The 23,445-nt window shown below is 41.0% G+C and overlaps 1 protein-coding gene across 2 annotated transcripts; it reads right to left on the bottom strand.

Annotated features, from left to right (window-relative positions):
• Nucleotides 1-2,058: 2,058 nt before the first annotated feature.
• LOC146571603 (solute carrier family 13 member 1-like) lies at nucleotides 2,059-18,856 on the bottom strand. Of its 2 annotated transcripts, XM_085280863.1 has the most exons (16): nucleotides 18,774-18,856; nucleotides 15,725-15,893; nucleotides 13,481-13,609; nucleotides 11,753-11,889; nucleotides 11,480-11,646; nucleotides 11,308-11,347; nucleotides 11,120-11,201; nucleotides 10,834-10,991; nucleotides 10,547-10,666; nucleotides 9,487-9,585; nucleotides 8,771-8,872; nucleotides 8,505-8,596; nucleotides 7,918-8,012; nucleotides 5,659-5,820; nucleotides 3,188-3,325; nucleotides 2,059-3,046 (listed from the first exon to the last, which is right to left on the bottom strand). In XM_085280863.1, the coding sequence occupies exons 2-16, from the start codon at nucleotides 15,842-15,844 to the stop codon at nucleotides 2,912-2,914; spliced, it is 1,776 nt and encodes a 591-aa protein (XP_085136989.1). In that variant the 5' UTR covers nucleotides 15,845-15,893; nucleotides 18,774-18,856; the 3' UTR covers nucleotides 2,059-2,911. The 2 variants fall into 2 exon arrangements, with proteins under 2 accessions (XP_085136989.1, XP_085136988.1); XM_085280862.1 differs by lacking the exon at nucleotides 18,774-18,856 and having other exon boundaries at nucleotides 11,465-11,646; nucleotides 15,725-15,908.
• Between the last annotated feature and the right edge of the window lie 4,589 nt (nucleotides 18,857-23,445).

Raw genomic sequence — 23,445 nt, 5'->3', positions numbered from 1 at the left:
ATACAGAACTATTATTTTTCAATTACTTGAATTAAATTATTTTGGAAATGATTATAAAATTATTCCAATCTTTTGTTATTGCCTGAGTAAATCATATGCCATGTAGTGGCATAGCCTCTAAATCTAATGTGTATTTGGCAGCCATTAAGTAAAAAGCATTGACACACTGGGAGAAAGCTGCACTTTGAGTTCCTGGTTGTTAATGCTGACCCACATTTACAGCAGGTCTGCAGCTTCCAGACTAATGATAGTGGTGGATCCACAGTGTTAGCACTACTGGATCAGATGGACGCTGTCTGACATTTCTTGTTGAGGAAAAAGGTCCCTGACTGTGGATTAGATTTAACATTTTCAAGTGTTCAGAATGTAACTGAGCAGCCCGTCTCCTTAGGGTCATTTTTGAATGCACTGCTTATGTGTGGATTTCCAGTGTGAGGAAGAGCAAAACCCTACAAAAGTCTTGATGGGAAGCTTTATCAAAATGGAAAGTTAAGTTAAGTTAAGCGTAATCCTGAAAGTGGAGAGGGTCTCTGCCTCCTGAATGCAAACTGAAAGCTGAAGCAGTCAGCAAAGTGCTCTGAGGTGATACTGCACTGTGAGGTCTTTCAGATAAGATGGGGCCTGATTAATCAAAAGTTTGGATGTGAGCAGAAGGTTGTTTGAGTTTGATCATAGTTTATGTTAAAATACACATTTCATAATGTTAAATGCATTAAAGGCAAACAAAACCTAAACAGGAAACTAGAACACTGGTAAACACAGCGCTGGGGGTCAGTGAGTTACAGGCCATCGTTAACACCTGTTAACATGTGTTAAATATGTAGCAAGCTTCATTGACATTACCTGGATTACCAGTGTTAGGAGACAGCATCACCACGTCCATCTCCGACACTGAGAAACTCTTAATGGGGAAACTGTTTACCCCCTAATGGATAAACAGCGGATTAAAGTATGAAGCTATCATTATAGGGTCTTTACCTTATAATGTAAAGCACCCTGAGACTGTTGTTGTGATTTGGTACAGTACCTGAAGTGAACTGAATTCAGTGGGTCCTGCTCAAGCATCAGCTGGAACCACCAACACAGCTGCTCTCTTTGGTAGTCATTTTTTTATGTGTGTGCAACCTTCGTTATCTGAGATTACAGACGTCTCTTTAAGCTGAAGTGATGTGTTGATGGTAAAAATAAGAACATTACTGTTATTTCAAAGCTTTAATGAACTTTGAATTATTTCATAATTCCTTTATGTGTCACGCTACTGAGTCTGTGACTCAGTGTTTTGTGTTCATTGGTTAATTATTGTTATTTGGTTCTCTTTGTTTTCTGCTTGTGTTATATTCTTAGTTCCTAGGTTTCTGTCACTTTGCCTTCCCCGTGTTCCACGTCTAGTCACTCTTGTCTCCATGTTCCCTCTGTCTCCCCAGTCAGTCATGTCTCCATGTCTAGGTGTAAAGTCTGTCTTTGTGAATGTCTCATGTCTCCTGTTTTATTTTGATAGTCCTTGTGCTGTGTTCCAGTGTATCTAATTTCGCTTCCCCTTGTCTCATTATGTCTGATTAGCCCCCAGCTGTGTTTCCCTCCTGTTTCCCTTTCCCTTGTTACTCCCTTGTGTATTTAAGCCCCGCGTTCTCCTTTGACCTTAGTTATGTTGTACCACTCCATGTGCTGTGTGCGATGGCCTGTAACTCACTGACCCCCAGCGCTGTGTTTACCAGTGTTCTAGTTTCCTGTTTAGGTTTTGTTTGTCTCTTGTTTTTGCTACAGCACAATAAAAGCTGCGTCTTTGAGTTCATCCTTCTGTGTCCATGAGTTTGGGTCCTCATCCTGCCCACCACAGCGCCAAACCTTGACGTTATTAAGCTCTATCTTGGAGAAACACACATTTGATTAACCTTTCATATGTGTTGGTGGAGGAGATATTGTGTTATCCCAGAGTAGCTGACTTTTACAAGCAGAGGAAGGGCACGAGACTTTTCCCTAGCTGTGCGTTTCCATACGAAGGTCAACCAAAACCAGTTCACTCAGAATCTCACAGGAAAATCAAACTAGAAGTCAGAGAAACACAGTTTATTGAAAACTTTAAAAAACAAAACACACACATATCCAAACTTCTCCTGTTGGGTTTACACAAATCCCTGAGCCAGTCAAAAATGTGCTACTTCCAGTGTGGTATCCCAGCTTTTGCCAGAGACAGGATTTAAGAAGGACGCATAGAATTGAACCCTGATTAGAAATCTATAGAAAAGGGAAGAACAACAGAGCCCCAGTTAACAGCTAAAAGTGAAAACATATGAACTAATCAGCGTATTGCATAGATGCATGCCGAGTGGCAGCAACCTTTTCTCCCTTCTTATGGGTTATGGCATTAGTGAAACAGGGTCGCTACACAAATTTTCCAGTGTGCAGGTTTACTGTTGTGGAGTGGCGTATTTAAACCCTAACAAAATCCTTATCAGAGTCTAACAATAAGTGTAAGTGAAATAAAAAAACACACAAGAAAGCACAGAAAATGAAGGTCTTGAAGGAAACGAACGATGATGTGCTTTTTAACAAACTGACTGATTCTGACAGCAACCCTCCAACTTCCTGCACGTTTCATACTAATGCAAAATGACACCTGATGAATAACTGTGAGAATCTGGTGGCATCTTACAAAACTGCATTAATTACACTCCAGGATGACGTTTACCTTCCAGAAAAACCCGACTTCACTTTGCAGCTCCTGGCCCATGAACTCAAACTAAAGAGATAGATCTTTTAAACTAAACAAACATAAATATTAATATTTTATTTTATTTTTAACAGCTTTTAACTTTAGTTTATAGCCTGTCTAACATCACTCTAGCAAGAATCTCCTTGGAGTCTCTATAAGGATTCTGACCACTGAAAACTAAGTTCCAGGGTCCGCTCATCAAGGTGTCGTGGAGTTGAAGGTCGGTGCCCACTCAGGGTATGTATCCAGCGAAAACAGAGGAATTCCCCAAGTTGCCATGGCCAGCAGGAGGGAGAGGACTCCGATCGTGTTGACACCAAGCCCCGCCTTCACCTGCAGCAGACATGATCAGACACGAGGCTTGCAGTCAAGGATGAATGTTATACAGATGTTTCTTGTGAATTATGGCCAGCATACATTTAGTGAAAGAGTTATTTCTAGTGTCTGCTTCTCTTTTCTTATCAAAGAACTCACCATATCCATGATAGTGATGTGTCCATAGGCATACACCACAGCATTGGGCGGGTTGGACACTGGCAGGAGGAAGGAGAAGGATGTGCACAGGGTGGCAGGGATCAGGATGTACAACGGGTTGACGTGTATGGCCTCGGCCTGAAGCGAGAACAATCTTCATAAAGCGCTTTGAGTGCTCAGAGTAGAAAAGCACTATATAAGAACCAGTCCATTTGATAATAATTTCACTAATTTCATAAATTAGTGAAATAACAGTCTCTAGTGTTCCATACACAGTAGTGTCATTGATGCTGACTAGCTGGAAATAAACCACTTGTTTTGTGGCAGGTCAGACAAAAAAGACTGTATGTTAAAGATGGAAATAGCCAACCTGACATCACCCTTTTATTTGGGAATTCAGTGTTGGCTACAGTGGCTTGCAAAAGTATTCGGCCCCCTTGAACTTTCCCACATTTTGTCACATTACAGCCACAAACATGAATCACTTTTATTGGAATTCCACGTGAAAGACCAACACAAAGTGGTGTACACGTGAGAAGTGGAACGAAAATCATACATGATTCCAAACATTTTTTACAAATAAATAACTGCAAAGTGGGGTGTGCGTAATTATTCAGCCCCCACAGTCAATACTTTGTAGAACCAGCTTTTGCTGCAATTCCAGCTGCGGCGCTCGAAAATCTGTCAAATGTTTTAGTACGACTTTGCTAAGCTACGAAGCCGCACCGCTTGATGGATTGTCGGAGCATTGCGGCTATCGTAGGCGGAGCCTCGCGGAGTGATACGTACTGTGCTTCAACATAATATTACCATATTGTGTGTGTATAACCTCTTTTTAAGTTTAGTGGATATTATACATGGTTATGCTGAGGATATGTCGGCCAGTTTCCACTGGAAACGCCTTTTGGTTAAACTGTCAGCGAGGAATTTGCATGCACATAAAAACAGCTGCTTGTTTAAGTGAAAATGCATTGATGTTTGTTTGTTTGTTTGTTTGTTTGTTTGTTTGTTTGTTTGTTTGTTTTTTGCACTAATAAAGTTGTGGAGTTGCGAAATATTTTTTTTAGTTTGAATTATATCGTTATCGCAAATTTTCAAATGTATATCATGATAAATATTTTTGGTCATATCAACCTGCTCTAGTCCCGTTTGCAGTTTTCCACAAGCCATGTGGGGGACACAGCAAACATGTGGAAGAAGCTGCTCTGGTCAGATGAGACCAACATGGAACTTTTTGGCTAAAATGCAAAACGCTATGTGTGGAAAACTAACACTGCACATGACTCTGAACACACCATCCCCACTGTCAGATATGGTGGTGGCAGCATCATGCTCTGGGGGTGCTTCTCTTCAGCAGGGACAGGGAAGCTGGTCAGAGTTGATGGGAAGATGGATGGAGCCAAATACAGGGCAATCTTGGAAGAAAACCTCTTGGAGTCTGCAAAAAACTTGAGACTGGGGTGGAGGTTCACCTTCCAGCAGGACAACGACCCTAAACATAAAGCCAGGGCAACGATGGAGTGGTTTAAAACAAAACATATCCATGTGTTAGAATGGCCAGTCAAAGTCCAGATCTAAATCCAATCGAGAATATGTGGCAAGATCTGAAAACTGCTGTTCACAAACGCTGTGCATCTAATCTGACTGAGCTGGAGCTGTTTTGCAAAGAAGAATGGGCAAAGATTTCAGTCTGTAGATGTGCAAAGCTGGTAGAGACAGACCCTAAAAGACTGGCAGCTGTAACTGCAGCAAAAGCTGGTTCTACAAAGTATCGACTCAGGGGGCTGAATAATTATGCACACCCCACTTTGCAGTTATTTATTTGTAAAAAATGTTTGGAATCATGTATGATTTTCGTTCCACTTCTCACGTGTGCACCACTTTGTGTTGGTCTTTCACCTGGAATTCCAATAACATCGATTCATGTTTGTGGCTGTAATGTGACAAAATGTGGGAAAGTTCAAGGGGGCCGAATACTTTTGCAAGCCACTGTATGTTGGCTTTTTGGAACCAGAGGCTGGCATTTACAGACGAGAGAGAGCGGGCAGCTCATTGTGTCAAACGTGGTTAGCAGAGTATGTCCACAGTCGCACATATCAGGTAATTAACACTTAGAAATTTGCAAGAAACTACGCAAAAAATTGTGTGAAAAGTTTGTCCTTGAAGAAATTGATTTAGAAAAAAATGAAGTTGGTGTCAAGCGATGAGCTGGTTTAGTGGACGCTCATATTCAAGACAAGCAAAGCTTCGGTCAACGGGTCTGTAGGATGGCAACTGCTTATCCCTTAGTGGTTTGTTGGTTAGCTACAGTCAAAGAAATTAGGGTTAAAGGGAGGGACCGTAAACTGAGGGACTCCTCAGTGTAAGATAAACGAAGATTATTTTCAACTGTGAATCATGCAAAGCTACTCTAGTAGACTGAGAGAATCAAATTTTCCGCAGATCTGTACAATATAAAACACTGAACTAACCAGAGGAGAGAGAATGGGGAGGAAGATGGTGATGGTGGCGGCGTTGCTGGTCACTTCTGTTAGCGTGGTGACAATGAGACAGGCAATTGTGACTGTTGCTAAGACCGGGAGGTCGCCCAGAGGTGTCATCAGCCTGGCCACCCACAAAGAGAGACCTGACTCCTGCACACACAAACAAACACACACGTTAAGCAGATTTTATACCAGCTTTAATGTATCTAACAGTTCTTTTTGTTAAACTAAGGGACAGGTCAGTTCTTTCAACTTCTGAAGAGACTAGTTTCTTTGGCTCACCTTTTCTATACATCATGTTGGTGTAGACACTATAAAAGATGGACATAGGTACCTGTGGTGTGATTGAGACACGGCGGGTCCAGAGGTTGCTCTTTAGAGTCAACTTTATTATAAACGGCTGCAGCTCTCGGCTGTCAGACGCTCATTCATCACACTACACTTACAACAATTTACACCTCTGCTTCCCCATGTTTTAACACTGGGGGTGCCCCGGTACCATTACATCAACCACTGGTTTCTGAAGGCCCATTTTGAAGATTTGACATGACGTTTGTGGACACTTGACCAGATGCGATGAGGACGTGCTGGTCTGACAGTGAAACCATTTGTTCATTAGTTAATGATTTCAATTTTAGACAAATCATAGCCAATAAATTTCAGAAGGTTGATTCTGTTCACCTGGACGTGGTGTTTTCAGTGGGAGAAACATTTCGTCACTCAGGGAGGAACGCTGGTTTAAGTGGGGAGTCAAGGAGACCATTTAGGTGAAAGGGAAAAGACCATCTCTGAATTGAGGAGGGGGCCTAAGGGCACATCTTTGTGATTGCAGCCGTTCCCTAACTCTCTGTGAATGGTACTCATGGGCAACGATCAGTGATCTTTGATCAATGGTTGTTGATCGATGGTCATGACAATTTGCATATTAATGGTCAAGGAACTGACCTCCCAGCTTATTGTTCATTCAGTGGTGCTAGTTTCAGTTATCGTACAAATGTACTGGTCATAAGGTTGGAAACCTGCAGTCAGCTGAGACTGAAGAAGTCATTTGGATGAGTAATGAATAGGGATGGGTACCGGTGTTCTGACATAAACGGTAGTAACCAGACCGAAGAGCAGCGCACATTTCTGTGCTTTTCTTTTTTTTACTGAGATGTCATACACTTTGGATTCTAGCCAATCATTTTACCTTTCCGAGGATAGTAGGCGGGCCCAGGTACGTACGTTCTTTTAGAGCAGAGCTACAGATTAAAAATGCCCAAAGTGAAGCGGTCAAAGTCTGGCTGTACTTCACAGCAAAAGATGCAAACTCAGCAGCAACAAGTGCTTTAAGCTGATACTGTGATACTGTCAAAGGAGGTAACACCTTGAATCCGATGAAACACCTGGTGACGCATAGCATTTTTTTTAAAAGCCGAGAAATGCACCGTATTTGATAGCTTGCTGCGAGACCTCACAACGAGCACATCTACTGCGGGTGTGGTGCCTGTTATCGACCCGGAGTTAGCAACATGAACCCGAAGAGGAGAGTCCTGGCCCCTAGCCCTGCCAGTGTAGCAGAAATGATGAGGATGATGATGCAGCAGCAGCTGTTCTTCTCTGCGTGAGTAGCTTAATGTTGTTCATGTGTAATTTACGTTGAGTAGGCTAACCACGTGATTACATTAATGCATGTAAGGTGAACTAGCAAACACCGTCGTAGCTACATGCGGCTGTCCTCTTGTTTGATGGCAGATACTCCCTTCACCCTGGCCAAAAAGGCTAAAATGACCAAAGAAAAAGAGGGAAACAGCTGAACATGAGAGGTTTTTGGACAAAGTTTGTGTTTTTTCCATTGTTTAAGCACTGCTTCCAGACAAGAGTGATACCATATATCCCTATAGCTGCAGAAAAGGCTAACATAGTTATCTTTTTACAAAAAACAGCTAAACATGACAGATTTTAGGACAAAGTTTGTGTTCTTGATTCTTTAAGAACCGATTCGAGCACCGTTTAAGCACTGGCACCGTTTCAAAAGTACTGGTTTGGTACTGGTATTGGATAAAACCTAAATGATACCCATCCCTAGTAACGAAGTAGTGAAAATTCCTGTCATTCCCAATGATCTACACCAGAGTGCTGATTTTTGTCTGGACCTGAGATTTTTCTGTGTTAGCTGTGAAAACTTTACAATGTTTGCATCAAATTTCTTCTTGGTCTGTACGAGGAAACTGTTCTGGATGTATTGTGATTTGTATTTCAGCATACCTCTGCACCTTTAGCGAGGGCAAAGCCTCCACCAACCAGCAGGGCAACTTGCCACGGCATGGAGGCCTGAAACTCTTTCCAAGAGATCATCGCCTCTGAATTGAGAGAAAAAAACATATTTACTGGGACTGATGCTGAAAAACAGACGTGTTAAATGATTGTTAAAACTTTACTGATTGTTGGTATTCACACATTTCTTTGCAGCCTCAAGTTTTTATATCTCTTTTATGTAAAAGCTTGATATGCATAGGGCGCAATAACCAAATAAGTGAGATTAATGTGGTGTAGGAAAACTGCATTAAGAAGAATTAAGAAAAACCAACCTGAGTAAATCTACAGTATTTAATCCTGACCCCTTATGCTAATTCCTGCTCCTTATTCTTGGAGCAGTTTTGCATGACTCAGTTAATAATTCTTATTTATCTCACAGTGGTCTGTGGTGTAGCCCCTTGGTTTAAAGTTTGCCTGAAACAAGGTTTCAACTGTAACTGATTGGTTGCCCTTCATAAACAAAAATGTTGAGAGTACTTGTGTTAGCCTTCAACATCCGACTAAACAACAAGCCACATTTCATACATATTTCACACCATATTTTCTGGAGGGTCCGTGAGCAGGTACAAAGAAGAGGAGGACGCCCAGCACCAGAGCCACAGTGGCATCTGTGATGTAGTTGGATTTACTGAAAAACAGAAAAAGGGATCAGCTGGGTCATGGTTCATTGCTGCTGTGAAAAATCATAAAAATGCATGTTTCCCAAAGAATCTCGTCTTTGTCATTGTATCATTTGTATCGTATTGTTTGTGGGAATAATTTTGAATAATTTCCGAGGCAATAAAAGAAGGTTGTGACTCACTGAGGGAAGAGGGAACCCCAGCCGGGTACAAAACCTGGAGATCTGGTCAACCACAACAAAACCATCACCACAAAAACCACCCCGGTGAAGATCTCCTGAGAACTGGAGAGAGGGAACGAATGAATGTGTGAATGCATAAATTATCATAGGAATGTCTTTCTGTCAATAACTGATCAACAAGTAAAATGAATGACAGCATTGGCATGACAACTAACCATCTAAGGTACTGTAAAACGCTGTGGATAGTTAAATAAATACATGAATAAAAATATGGCTCTTTAAATGTGATATATATATATATATATATATATATATAGATATATATATATATATATATATGAATGAGCTCCTCAGTCCTTGTGGCCATTGATCAATGGTCAAACAATTTGCATATTAATGGTCATGAAGCTGACATCACAGTCCACTGTCAGGCCGTGGTGCCAGTTTTGATCATTATGCAGAACTATTTATAAGGTTGGGGAAACCTGCAGTCAACTGAAACTGAAGAAGTCCCTTGGATGACACTGAAAACGCTACGTCCAGATTCTGGGATTTCTTAGCTGGATGATTGAGCATGCATTAAGACCCAGTGTAAATCCCTAACCAACATCCTGTATCACCAACACCGCATAAATGACCACGCATGAATGAATAAATGATCAAACTGATTACTTTGATGAATAAACGAGTGCGTAAATAAACGAATGAGAGATCACCTAATGGCTCCCAGCTTCTTGTACTCATCTTCCAGCACCTTTTTCACCGCCCTCTCTCTGTCAGACTGCTCTCCCCGACACTGCCACAGGAACTTGAAGCTGCATGAGACAGTGTGTGAGTGTGTGAGCGAGAGAGAGAAATTTCATTTTAATCTTGCAAATTTTACTATTTAAGTCAAACTGATGATAAAATTCCATCTTTGCACTAAAATAATCTGGAGTAAGAGAAACACTTTGTATGCAGGAGTGATTTGTTTTCCTGGATCTTCTTGGATTCTGGAGACAGAGACTGTGTCTACTTAAAGAGAGGCTTAAAAATGTCATTTTTGTTAAATCTCTAGTTAGATCTAGATCAGGTGACCATGAACCAATCTTTAGTTATGCTGCCAACTATGCCCATACTTCCCATCATGCACTGAGGACTGTAGTTGTCTATGTTCTCCAGTTTAGCCTTCTCCTCTCTTTTATCCTCACTTCCTAACCAGTCACAGTTGATGGCTGCCCCTCCCTGAGTTCTTCCTGTTGTTAGTGATGCCTGCTCTGTTATGTCCTGAAGTCATACTACCAAATATAAATGGAGATGCATATAAGACACTTTTTCTGGGAATACTGCAGATTTTTGGAAGATGCTTTGGCATTCTTCTATTTGGTGAGGATTGGACTTTAAAAATAAAAATCGTACCTTTAACCTATTGTAAATGCGGTAGCAAAACATAATACAAACTCTCAAATAGCATGTATATGTTCTTTAGTTTTCTCTGAAAAGCTGCCAGAAACTTCTGCTTAAGTTTAAGTTTAAAGTTAGTCAGACATTTCTGTTAAAGATGCCAACAACTGATTCATCATCAGAGCTTTGAACTATAATAAATCTTCACAATAATAAAACACATATATAACACATGTGATGATGCTTCCACTAATTGATTAATGCAAAGAAATCAGAATAGGATGATGAAACTGATAAAACAGAATAACAAATGGAGTGTGCATAAAGAGTAGTCAGAGTAGAATAGCACTGATAGCAGGTGATTGGCTCTGCAGATGGTATGCTGACACTCACTCTGAGCCAATGAAGAGCCAGTACAGCCAGAACCATGTCATCAGCAGCATGATAACACTGATGGGCAGGCACAACAGGAGCCAGTTGGCAAAGTTGATGCTGTTGCAGTCTGGGTAAACGCTGAATGTAAAGACAGTGGATTCAAAAACATTATTTTTAAAGGAGTCTTTCAATCATTATTTCATTCTAGCTGTGCAGCAGACTGAATTAACCGAACACTGAAGGCAACATTAATCCCACCACTGCCAATATGTCTCATTAACATACACCTGATGTGAGACACTCACTGGTTGAGGTACTCAGAGAATATGAGGTTAGCAGAGGTTCCCGGCAGCGTGGTGATGCCACCAATGCTGGAGGAGTAGGCGATGCCGATGCACATGGCTTTGCATAGCATCCGGCCCTGCCGACGCCTGCAGGAGGCCGTGGGTACGTTCTCTGCAGCCTGTAAGACAAAATGCGGAGAAATCAAGACAGAGAAGCAGAAATAGCGGAAGTAGCAGAACATGTATGAGCACTGGAAAAATATCAAAGAATAATTTTATTCTGTGTTTGTTTGGTGCTTTTTTGCACCTCGTCTGCCGCAGGCTGCGACTCTGCTGGTATTTGAACAGAAGTGAAGGTTTCTGTGGGGACATCTGGCTCTGTGCTGTCACTGAGAGAGGAATAAGGGATTCAACTGCTCTTCAAGCACATCAGAAACAAAAACTTAGAACACCCTGAACCCAGAGGGCAGCAGTGAATCCCCATGCTTTACATACCTCAGAGCTTCTTTATTTTTTGCAGTACAGTTGTTGATTTCTGGAAAAATGACAGATTATAGTCAGGGCCACAAGTTCCATCCTACTGTAAGCTCAAAGACACACAGCTATCTCACACTTTTAATTATATTTTGTGCTTTTATAAAGTAAAGTATACTGTTTGTGCAGGTACCGTCCAGCTCCAGGGTAGGGTTGTCTTCACCAGAGTATCCCTCTTCATTCGCCTTTAGAATCTGTTGGAGAACAGCATCTACGATGGGCATCACCATGGTAACAGCTGATGTGTTTTGGACCCACATTGAGAGGAAGGCACAGCCGGACATGAAGCCAAGCAACAACCTGAAGGAGACAGTGGTGTGTTCAAAAAGCAACAATGGAGCCTTCACACTTAAATCTCGAAGAAATACAAAATTTGAATCCAACAGCAGAGAACGAAGATGCTCACCAAGCAGGGTTGACCCCCACCAAGGTGACGAGCCTCAGGGCGACTCTGCGGTGGAGGCCCCACTTCTCGATGGACGTGGCAAGGCAGACAACACCCACAAGCAGGAAGTGGAAGTTATTAAAATACTCCTTTGCCACCTAGAGGAGAAAAGGTGATTTTAGAACAGAGAGCTGCTATAGAGTAATTGAGGAAGAGGAGTAAAAATTTAAGCCCATTTTCAAATTTGAGTTTGTGGCCAATGAATATGTTATACAGGGAGTTAACAAGTAACAGATAAACCAATTAAAAATACAACTTTAAAAAGATAATAATTGGATGAGCATAAAGAAGAGTCCAAGTGTCCAAGAATAAAAACATTTATTTGCAAATAAGAACAAGGCCTGCTCTGCTGTAGGCCCATAAGACGCAGGAGGTGCCATGCTGGTCACTTGCAATGTGTGTCAGGCATCAGTAAGGGGTGGAGACCCTTGCAGTCTGATCGTTGGCTTTCGAGGTTGGGTATGGGGACATGGAACATGACCTCTCTGGTGATGAAGGAGCCTGACATAGTGCATGAGGCTGAGACACACTGGCTTGTTTTAGAGGCTTCTGGGGTGGATGAGATTCACTCTGTGTTCCTAAAAGCTTCAGATGTTGTAGAGCTCTCTTGGTTGACATACCTTGGAACACTGGATGGAGAACTGGGATTGGCAGACCGAAGATGACGTGGCTCTGCTGGCTTCATCAGTTGGTGGCCTCCAGCTCACACTGGAGCACTGGACCAGTTTGCAGCCAAGTGGCAGAAATGAGAATCCAGAAAGGGTGGCGTGCTCACTCTGGATTAGGGGTGACTTGCTGCCCCAGGTGGAAGAGTTTAACTATCACAGGGTCTTGTTAATGAGTGGGGCGAGAGGGGAGTGAGAGATTGAGGGACTGTCTGTAGTGATGCAGATGCTGTACTGGTCATTCGTATTAAGGAGAGAGGTGAGTACACAAGCTACCTATGGTCACAAGTTCTGGATAGTGACCAAACAAAGAAGACTGTGGATACAAACGGCAAAATTAACTTTCTCCAAAGAGTGGTTGGCATCTCCCTTAGAGATGGGGTGAGGAGTTCAGTCATTTGAGAGGGGTTCAGAGTAAAACTCCTAGTCCTCCATCTCAAAAGGAGCTACTTGAGGTGGCTCGGGCCTCTGATTAGAATGCATCCTGGGCCCCTACTGGGTGAGGTGTTCTGGGCGTGTAGCACCGGAAGGAGGCCCTAGGGCAGGCCCAGGCCACGCTGGAGAGATGATGTTGCTCAGCTTGCCTGGGAACATCCATCCATCTATCGCATATGGATGGATGGATGGAAGAAGAGGGCCGTTTTAGGATTTTTAAGATCACACGAGGGACAAGCAAATTGGAAAAGAAGCAGGAATATGCTGAAAACTTCAGGTGGGCATGGGCGCTCCCCAGAATGGCATGGCGGAGTACCTGTTTGACAAACACACTCTTGGCAAAGAGAGCAGCTAAATCTCTCACACCACATTTACTACAGCTTATGTGTATTTGTATCTTGCTTCAAAATGAAAAGCCATCTGCATGTTGCTGGTTAGACCTTTAAAGTTATTACTCATGTTATTATTATTGTAGGCAGAACCAGAACCAGAGCAACACACCTGCTGCTGTGCATTCATAAAGAATAACAACTCTCAACGCATCAACACTTTGTCCTGTGTAACTGTGATTGCTAACAGAAGGACTCACATTGGAGGACGACATGATGCCAAAGAGGGGGAAGAGAATGGCGGGGAGCATGGCCGTCATGGACAGTGGAATCACCTCCGTCACCCAGTATATCGCCATCAGCATCATCACAAAGCCACATTCTGCCTCCTACAGGGAAAACACATTAAGATGATTACACACACACACACACACACACACACACACACACACACACACACACACACACACACGTGCAGAAGTTAGAGACGGTAAACTAGAGTCACTCAGCAACCACTTCAAAACACCTTCAGGTAATTATTTGGGTTGTTGAAGCATTGTCTAAATGTAGCTTAATTCTTATTGTTATACTTCTGCATGTATGTATCTTTGCTTTTGCAGATCATTTCAATGCTGCGCCTTTTTTTAAACAAATAATACAAATTCCAAAAACCCCCCAAGAAAACTGGATCTGTACTGAAATTATCCAGAAAGAACCAGTTTTGTTTATTCAGTTTTTTTAAATTTAATATTTTTATGGATAAATTTCACAGTATTTTATACTCGTTGCATTTTCAAAAACAGGATCGTTACTTTTTGTAAAACACATTTGAGGGAAGTTTTCATTTTCCATTACTGCATGCCCTCACACATCAAAATGATTTAGCCTAAGCAGTAACTGAGGAAAGGCAATGCTAATGGTGTATCAATCTTTCCTCAGGCACCGCTTCTTCTACACGTCCTGGGGGAGGGAAGCTCATCTCCAATTATCCTTTCAGCACACCGCACCACTCTTTGGTGAGCTTTGTGGTTGTAAGCGGTGCTGTTGCCATACCACGTGGTGATGCGTCCAGTGAGGATGCTCTCAAAGGCACAGCGGTAGAAGGCCCCGAGGATGCAGGAGCTCTTGCCGAATATCTTCAGTCTCCTGAAAAAGAAGAAGCGCTGCTGCGCCTTCTTCACTGTTTAGTTTGTGTGTGCTGACTATTGAATGCTGAGCTGTAATCTACAAACAGCATTCTCTCTGACGTGTCTCTCTTCTCCGGGTGCGAGAGGGCAGTATGTAGTGTCAGGGCTGTGGCATCATCAGTGGGCCTGTTGTGGCGGTATGTAGCGGTTCCAGTGAGTCGGGCAGTACAGAGCAGATGAAGTCCCCGACCAGCCTTTCAAAGCGTTTGCTCATGATGGGGGTCAGAGATACCGGTCGCCAGCCGTTTAAGGAAGAGGAAGGAAGAGATGGTGGAGGGTTTGGGTACAGAGACGATGGTGGCCGTTTTGAAGCAGGCTGGGACTACAGACAGAGAGAGGGAAAGGTTGAAGATGTGTGTAAACACTCCAGCCAGCTGAGCCGCGGTTGATTTGAGGACACAGCCGGGAATCCCGTCTAGACCAGTAGCTTTGCCTGCGTTCACTCATCCTCAGACACAGTGTGCACGCTGACATCATCCATGACGCGCACACTTTCCGGTCTCATGGTGTTCGCTGAGTTTAAGCTTTTGTTTGAGGCCTGTGTTTGGGTCGTCATCCTGCCTGCCACACAGCGCTACACGACAGAAGCTCTACTTGGAACTTTGTTAAGATCCGCCAATGCAGAATATGATATTTTGCCATTTTTAAAGGGGTCTTAAACATTTGATCAGTACTGTAGTCTAAATTCAAATTTAGACTGAAATAAAGTTTAGATTCCCATGTACTAATATAATTAGCTCAAGGTTGCCTTTCACAAGAAAAGCTGGTAGAAACAAACACCTTTTACTTGCTTTCTACTTTCTTCTAATTTGCAATCCTGTTATTTTTTAAACCTAAATTGTAAAAAATGACCTTGAAGTATCATTTTATGTGTTTTCATTTTATGAAAGTATATAAACTTTTATTTATGGCCATTATTAGAAAAGGATCAAGGGTCAGCTGGCACTATGCACAAGGGTCTGTTAGCCGTATTTATAGTGACGGGAAAAAGTGTAAAAGATCTCGTAGTGCTTAGAGTTGAAAAAAGTGTATAAGTACAAATCCATGACTGGCTGATAGGAAAGCAAATAAAGAGCGAACGTAAACTTAATAAAGCACAGAGACTGTTCAGATCATCACAAAAACTCTACAATAGCTACAACCTACTGAGATCATATCATAAAGTTTATGTGCTATACAATTAAAACTAGCAGTGGCAACATATTTCACAATATGCAATTAATGATAGGAGCTGCTTAAAAACACTGATCAGTGCAATGTCAGTTAAATGAAACTGTTATGGAGGGGATACAGTTCCCGTCATATTTGTGCACGCACCTTTGTTCCGATGACCAGAGGAAGAGGGAGCAGCAGCAGCGGCGTGAGGATGATCAGGAGAAGGCTGTGATAGTTCCACAGTGCTTCGCTCAGCTTCGTCAGCATCCTCCTGTCTCCCATCGATTTCGTCTCTCCTGCAGGATCCTGCTGTGACCCCGCAGTTATTTGGCTGTGATATGTTAGAGAGGGTAATGATTGACTGAGAATGACAAGCTGGAAACCGGTTTGGGGAAGTCATCAAACTACTGGAAGCTTCATTTTACATTTCCATATCAGTTTTCTTGAGCAAGATACAAAAGCTCATTAGTAACTGTTGGTTATCTCTCCACTAAGACAAAGGTCAGATGTTAATGTGACAAGGCTTTTCATTTATTTCAAGTGTGGTGCTTGAAAGGGTCAATGTCAGTAGTTTCTCTGACATAAAAAACAAAATATAAAGCATGTAAAGATACTTACTGAGAATAATTTTTACTAAAATGCGCATAGCAAATATACATACACAGACCTAAAAAGTTGCTTCCAGCGTGCGATATGATATTGTATGTGTACATGGTTTGGTGAGCTCTAAGGTTTTCCTCCTTCAGTTCATAGGGAAAACTCTTTCATTTACCCTGATTTTTAAGGATTTATCTATTTGATCCTGGTGTGAAATATTTAGACACAATATTTATTTGCTAGAATGTCGACTTGCATCATTTCCAGTCCTCATTATATTTTAAGAAAGAATAAAGACTGTTATATAATTAATGTTGAATATTCAGCAACAATTTAAAAGCAGGCACCAAAAGTATGCATGATATGTGAGTATATGCCTAAGTCACGAAACTTACTAGCTCATTGTGTAAAGTTGAGTCTTAATCTATACTCCAAAGAACATGCATCAGCATGACATGGCACCTGCTGACGGTAGTATATTTTTCTTGTGTCTGGCTATAAGTGTGAGAATTCCAACAACTTCTGCTATCTTTTAACTTGTTATCTTGAAAACCTCAGAGATCCATTAAAGTTTAGCTGAGTTTATGTCTGTTTCTTTTGACCCACAACTAATAACTAAACAAAATTCAGGAAAATATAAAAAAAACCCAACTTTCCAGATGGAATGTGCTGACAGCACACAAACCACTTCACTTTATAAGTTAGACTTTAATGTCATTAAGAGATTTTTGTGCAAAACTCTTGAGTCACCCTCATTTCTTTCTATTTTGCTTTCAATGAGCCAGAGCTGAGATACAGTTCCCCACCTTTACATTTCAAAGCTTTTCTTTGGACAGTGGCTGCTGTTTCACTCAGTCCAGTCCTTGTACCTCACTATTTTCAGAGGAATGTTTACTTTGCTTATTAAGCCACACTGACCTATGACAGACTAAACACTGACCTATGAATCATTCAACCATTAAAAAAGCCACCTAACTCAAAGAATGAACCTTGAGTTAAGTTGTTTGGCCTGCTGTTCACTGAAGCCTCATCAGAACAGGAGGAATACGGGTAAAATAAAAATCTGAGGTGTGGTATATTATAAAAGCACTGGACTCTACTCCAAATATAACAATTCTGGTTGAAATTGCTGTTAGTATACATGTAGGAGGTCAGGAAAGAGATACAGCACTGAGTGTCTGCTGTCATCCATAAAACACGGCTTTATCATAGTTTGTGTTGCATTTCAGCCAGTGGTGTTGGAGATCTTGTCCAAATAATTGGAATAATGAAAACATACTGTAAGACGTGCACTGTGGTCATATGCAGCCAGCTTGCTTTAACTATTCATTAATTTATTTAGAAATTGAATGAAGTCATCTTTGAGTACCAAGCACAGGAACCTGTGTGATAAATCTGTCCAGGAAACAGAATTCTCCAAATCAGTGGAGCTGTTAAACATATACAGCAGTTCACCTGTAGCAGGAAGGGTTATCTTTGTTTCCTTAATGAGTTTGCGTATTTATTTTTAACCTCTTTAGAGGACAAGATGTTGTCGAGTCTGTTGGAGCACAGAATGAAGTCCGCGGAGCTCGTGTAACCACAATGACGTCACTGTAGATGCATACTTCAAATATATGAAGCAAGATATATGGAATCATATAGCAAAGAAAAAAATTATAAATAACTGTAAGTATGTTTTATACTTTAGATTCCACCCTTTGCTTTGTTGACAGTGCTGCAAACCCTTGGACTTCTCTCAATGAGCTTCATGATGTCGTCACCTGAAGTGGTTTCACTTCACAGGTGGGCCAGTCAGGGTTCATCTGTGGAATTTCTTGCCTTCTTAATGTGGTTGGGACCATCAGTTGTGTTGTGCAGAAGTCAGGTTGGTACACAGCTGACAGCTCTATTTGACAACTGTTAGAATTCATGGCATAAACCATCAAGCGTTACGATGAGACTGGCTCCCATGAGGACCGCCCCAGTAAAGGAAGACCAAGAGTCACCTCTGCTGCTGAGAATAAATTCATCCAAGTTCCCAGTCTCAGAAATAGCAAGTTAACAACACCTCAGATTAGAGCCCAGATAAACGCCACACAGAGTTCCAGTAGCAGACACATCTCTACATCAACAGGACAATGAGCCCAAACACACCTCCATGCTGTGTCAGGGCTATTTGACCAAGATGGAGAGTGATGGAGTGCTACGCCAGATGGCCTGGCCTCCACAGTCACCTGACCTAAACTCAATTGAGAGGCTTGGGATGAGATGGACCGTAGAGTGAAAGGTCCAACAAGTGCGCAGCATCTCTTGGAACTTCTTCGAGACTGTTGGAAAACTATTTCAGGCGACCACCTCATGAAGCTCATCGAAAAAATGCCAAGAGGGCGCAAAGCAGTAATCAAAGCAAAGGGCGGCTATTTGGAAGAATCTAAAATATTAAACATGTTTTGAGTTATTTCACATATTTTGTTTACTACACAATTCCATATGTGCTCATTCATAGTTTTGATGCCTTCATTGAGAATCTACAATGTAAATAGTCATGAAAATAAAGAAAAACCATTAAATGAGAAGGTGTGTCCCAACTTTTAACTGGTAGTGTGTGAGTTTAAGAGTGCTGTTTTCTCACCTCTAGCAGCTTGGCCACCTCAGGATTGAAAGGTGCTGTTTTGATGTAGTGAAGGAAATGGGGAAGTGAAGCCTCTGCTCCTGGCTGACCGTAATCTTGATGGTCTTGATGGTCTCACTCAAATAAAATCCCGAGCACCACTTTAAATCACTCCACAGTCACCTGAACCTGTTGAACATTAACACTGAAACCACAGACTGTTTATGAAAGATGGACATCATGACATCACCCATTGTTTTTTATGAACCAGTACTGGGGTTCACATTGGCCGCCTACTGTAGTCCGTGTGGGTCTGTCTACAGAGATGCTACACGAGTTCCCCCTCAAAAAGCCTCAAATCAGAGCGCATACTCGAGTTCACCACCCTAAACATGTTGCAGCTGTTTAGCTCACAACATCTGAATATTTGTGGGGAAGAAACTGCTTATTAAAACTATTGTATTAAAATTACTGTGACCAGATTTCACGACTGAAATGTCCAACAGTGCAGTCCGGAAATTATATAATGGAGGTCATAAGTCAAAGACCTTGCTTTAAAAAATGTTTCATAATAGGTTATGCAACATTATACTTGAATTAGTTGTAACCTCACTATGGTTTAGTGAGGTTTTCCAAAAACAATACTTTGTTGGGAAGATACCTCTCCAGGAGCTCTGCGTGTTTTTTACATAACGCTGAACACTTGAGAGAGGATTTGATTTTTGGCAAGAATTCTTGGTTTGAGTAACGATCTCCATTCCTGGCATTCAGAAAAGTTTCTGATGGAGTTGCACGTTTTAAAATAGAAGTTCATAGAGGTCTATGTTCCTGGAAGTGGGTTTACTCAGTTATTTGGTAAACTTTCCCAAGAACAAGTTGCGTATTCCTGAAATTATACACACAGTCTTCCAAGATCTTCTTCAGGTTTGTCTCAGAGTTACTGGATAACTTGCTTGCTTGTGTCTCTGCTGGCAAAGTATTTAAAGAAGTTGTGAAATGTGTATTTGAACCTTGACTGTCCTATTTCCTGGAAAGCTGCGGATATTCATTGGAAAAAATTAGACTGAATATTCCACAGTCCTAATTTATTCATTTTTGAAGAGCTGAAGAAATTTTAAATGTGGGCAAAAGTGCAGACGTTTGGAACCAGGCAGAGGCATTTCTCTTTGTCTCCATGTCATTAGTGGGGTTAAACAGTAGGAGCTGACATTCCAAACTCTACTTCTAAATATTTAGGATTGTTTAGGATTTATGAGATCGCGTGTATGAGTGAAAACACTTGTTCAAGAAAATCCCCAGTGCCACGTAAAATATGCTAAAACCTAACAAAATGTATTTACTTACATTCTATTCAAATTTAGATTTTAAATTAAATACATGTACAAGCAATGTGGACACACAAATTGAAACGTACAAATTTCAAACCCTAAAATTATTGTATGATTCTTGAAAACACCGATCAGGGAGTTGTGCTACAGTGTTGCTACAACATCCCTGGTAGAGGGATGGGAGTCGACTCATTTTAGATTTTTAATGGCGATACGAAGATCAGCTGGTGAAAACCCCAGTATTCTGATCCTGATAGTTTTTTTCTTCCAGGGACACAACCTATAAACACTTTTCCCCAACATATGTTATACATTATTTATTCCTTTTATTTAATTTAATGTATTTATTATTATTAATAATTATTCATTTATTTACTTTGCTCAGATCAATGCAACAATGCTCTCTGCCTTCTTGCTTGTTTCAGCCATCATAACTCCTGATACTGATTATCAAATAGCCAATATCAGCTGATAACACCGATGACTCAGCACAGCACTAATTCCCTGGTAGTGCCCTGTTTTTGGATCTGATATTAGGCTCATAAGACAATAAAAATGTTTGTAAATCACCTGCAGACAACAGGGGGAAACAGATTGAATTTGAATCTGTATTTCTTACTGATGCTCATCAGGTAAAGACAGAATCATTACATGCTTTGTAAACTTTAGACCCTCCTACCAGCCATCCACTGAGGTCCAGGGGATATTCCAGGAAACATGAAAATATTTTCCAAAGAGCTGGTCAGCAAATGCTGCTTTTGCACCTGCTGTTCTCTTATCTGGAGCATAACTTGTTCCAGAAAAGGACACGTCAGCAGCAAATGTTTCCATGACGATGCATTTTGGTAAGAAGTACAAACACTTCTAACAGTGAAAACCCACTTACATTAACCCTGAACTTGCTAAGCCCCAAATTCTGCTTCACTGTGCAAGTTTTCTTTCTTCTTTCTTTAGTTTTGATTATAAAAAGGCGTTTTTGTTGTTGAGAAAATCCAAAAAAACTCTTTTGTGCAAGGACTTTTAATTGACAGTCAACTTCTGAACAACTACAGCTCTTCTACTGTGTAATATTATTAAAATTTGATTTGGTTTTGACTGGAACAGCAACTTGAACTGTTCAATTCAAACGGAAAGATGTAAGAAATGAAAGCAGAGTAAAGATCAGCTGAAAGGAAAGTAAATGAGATGGAGAAGATCTGCATGTCACGATATGCTGGGAGAAAGTAGCTAAAAGCAGACGCCACGGGCACAATGATGCAAACAGAAGAGCAAACCTCTACTTTTGGTCAAAGACAAATTCCACAAACACAGAAATCCATGAGAATGAAACGGCACATCTTTAACTTACAGAGAAAACAACATGAAGAAACCAACACACTGTGGACTGAAGGAATAAATACACAAAGGCTGATTAGGGGAATGGGGAACAGGTGGGTAAATAAAAAAACACAAGACAAAGGAAGTAAAACTAAATCCAACACACGAAAGACAGAAAATACTAGCAAATTAAAATGGGAAGTAACATAACAAAGAGACAGAGGGTGCGTTCCAAATGTTTCTCCTATCCCTAACCTCTTTCCTCGCAATGACCTCGATGAAAATGTCATCGAGGTCATTGCAAATGAAGAAGAAGAGTAGTGCGCTGAGAACTGGAACAGCCTTACACTAGCCTCTCCTTCTACAGCCTGACATCTGTTATTATGTAACAACAATGTGCAGAAGATGGACCACAAAACTCTTATCGTACTTCACCACAGCACTTTCTTACCCCGTTGTTTTATAGAGGTCATATAAATGAGAACAGCCTGTGGAAAAATATCGCTTCAGTGCAAAGGTTAGAATTGTAAACAAGAAGAAACATGCAGGTCCAGAAACCTGCAGCAGCTGAATTCCTTCTCCTGACCTTAAAAAGCTGCTGGATTTATTAAAGAGGCTCCGTGTTGTGACTGAAAGCTATAAACAGGAATATTTTGGCAGCTGGCCTTGTAGCATATGTATTTGTAAAAATTTCACTTTTAGGTGGAGAATATTTAAATGAGTCACAGAAATGAGAATTAAAAAGTCTGTGACACAGAATTTACTGTAAATTGCATAAGGAAAAAAAAGTGGTGTTAAAACTTGGAGAGTTTATTTTCAGGAGGAGGAGATGTTATCAGAGTGCACAACTGGTACTTTGCATGGATGAACTTTGGCTCTGTCCTAAAATTCTTGGCTCCTCACTGACACAGTATTCATGAAACGAAGCAGATATGTAGGGGAGACCGGGGATAGTTGTAACACTTCCAATTTCTCCAATCAGGGCTAAGTTTCAAATGATGTGACTCATCCTGTGCATGCCCAATTCAGTTCTGCTATCACATGTGAAAAATCAGCACATTTTGTCAAACACAGACAATTTAACATGAAAAAAAGTAATTTGTATGCCAAAAAGTAAGTTTTTCTACTTTATTTCAATTTCTAGTAGCATTATCTGCTTTGCAGTTAAACTCATCAAACTTAAATTATGTTATTTGTATGTCTATGGGGATATATTCTGTGTAAGTCTTTAGTGCTAATGTTTTAGCCGTTGGCTGTAATGTTAGCTAGTTCATGGCTATAGTCTGGGTCAGTTGTAACAATAATGCAGATGTTACAACTTACCACACTATTACTTTAACCCATATTAAACAAGTTGGGGCAACAACATCAGCAGAGAGAGGTTCACTGGTCGCATTTGTATATGCGGTTAATGCCATTGGCAACACAATTCCTCCACTGTTTGTGTTCCCACACATACATTATGCAGACCACTGTGTCAGAGATGGACCAGTAGCAAGTACTGGTAGTGGAAATAAATCAGGATGGGTGCACGAAACAGATTTCCTCATCTTTCTGAAGCACTTTGCAAACCACACCAAGGTAAGCCATGATAAAAAGTAATGGAATTGCGATGCTGGTGAACAACTACATTTTTTCAGCTTCATTGTTATGTTCAAAATTGGTGCAAGAGTTGTAGGTTATAATGCCCACTGAGCCAATGAGGCCAAACTCAAGGAAGACCAACCAAAATGAATGAAATATTCAGTTTCAGAAAATTTTATAATTTGTCTTTTTTGGGGGGTTGGAATATGTTCAAAAGCTAGATTTCTGCATTCTGTCACACACACACACACACACACACACACACACACACACACACACACACACACACACACACACACACAGCTACATAAATGGATGTAAGTGCATTCATGTGTTGAATAAACAAAGATTACATGTTAATGTTTTGTTAGTACCCTCATTTCATTGTGTTACATTTTACCCCAGGATAGGTTACAACTAACCCAGACTATGGGGTTAATTGTAACATTTCACTCTTCGTGTTT

The sequence above is a fragment of the Mchenga conophoros genome, linkage group LG7 (genome assembly GCF_057382185.1).
Source record: "Mchenga conophoros isolate Kocher_MC1m ecotype Shallow Benthic linkage group LG7, M_conophoros_male_GT1.1, whole genome shotgun sequence".
Lineage (NCBI taxonomy): Eukaryota > Metazoa > Chordata > Actinopteri > Cichliformes > Cichlidae > Mchenga > Mchenga conophoros.
This window is presented reverse-complemented; position numbering and strand designations above follow the sequence as displayed.

Excerpts from the sequence above, each read along its gene's own strand:
- LOC146571603 (XM_085280862.1), bottom strand. The coding sequence starts at position 15,844 with ATGGGAGACAGGAGGATGCTGACGAAGCTGAGCGAAGCACTGTGGAAC. Across the intron at positions 10,992-11,119 it reads CGCAGCCTGCGGCAGACGAG|GCTGCAGAGAACGTACCCAC; the intron begins GTGCAAAAAAGC and ends TTTGTCTTACAG. Across the intron at positions 9,586-10,546 it reads TGGCTCTTCATTGGCTCAGA|CTTCAAGTTCCTGTGGCAGT; the intron begins GTGAGTGTCAGC and ends TGTCTCATGCAG.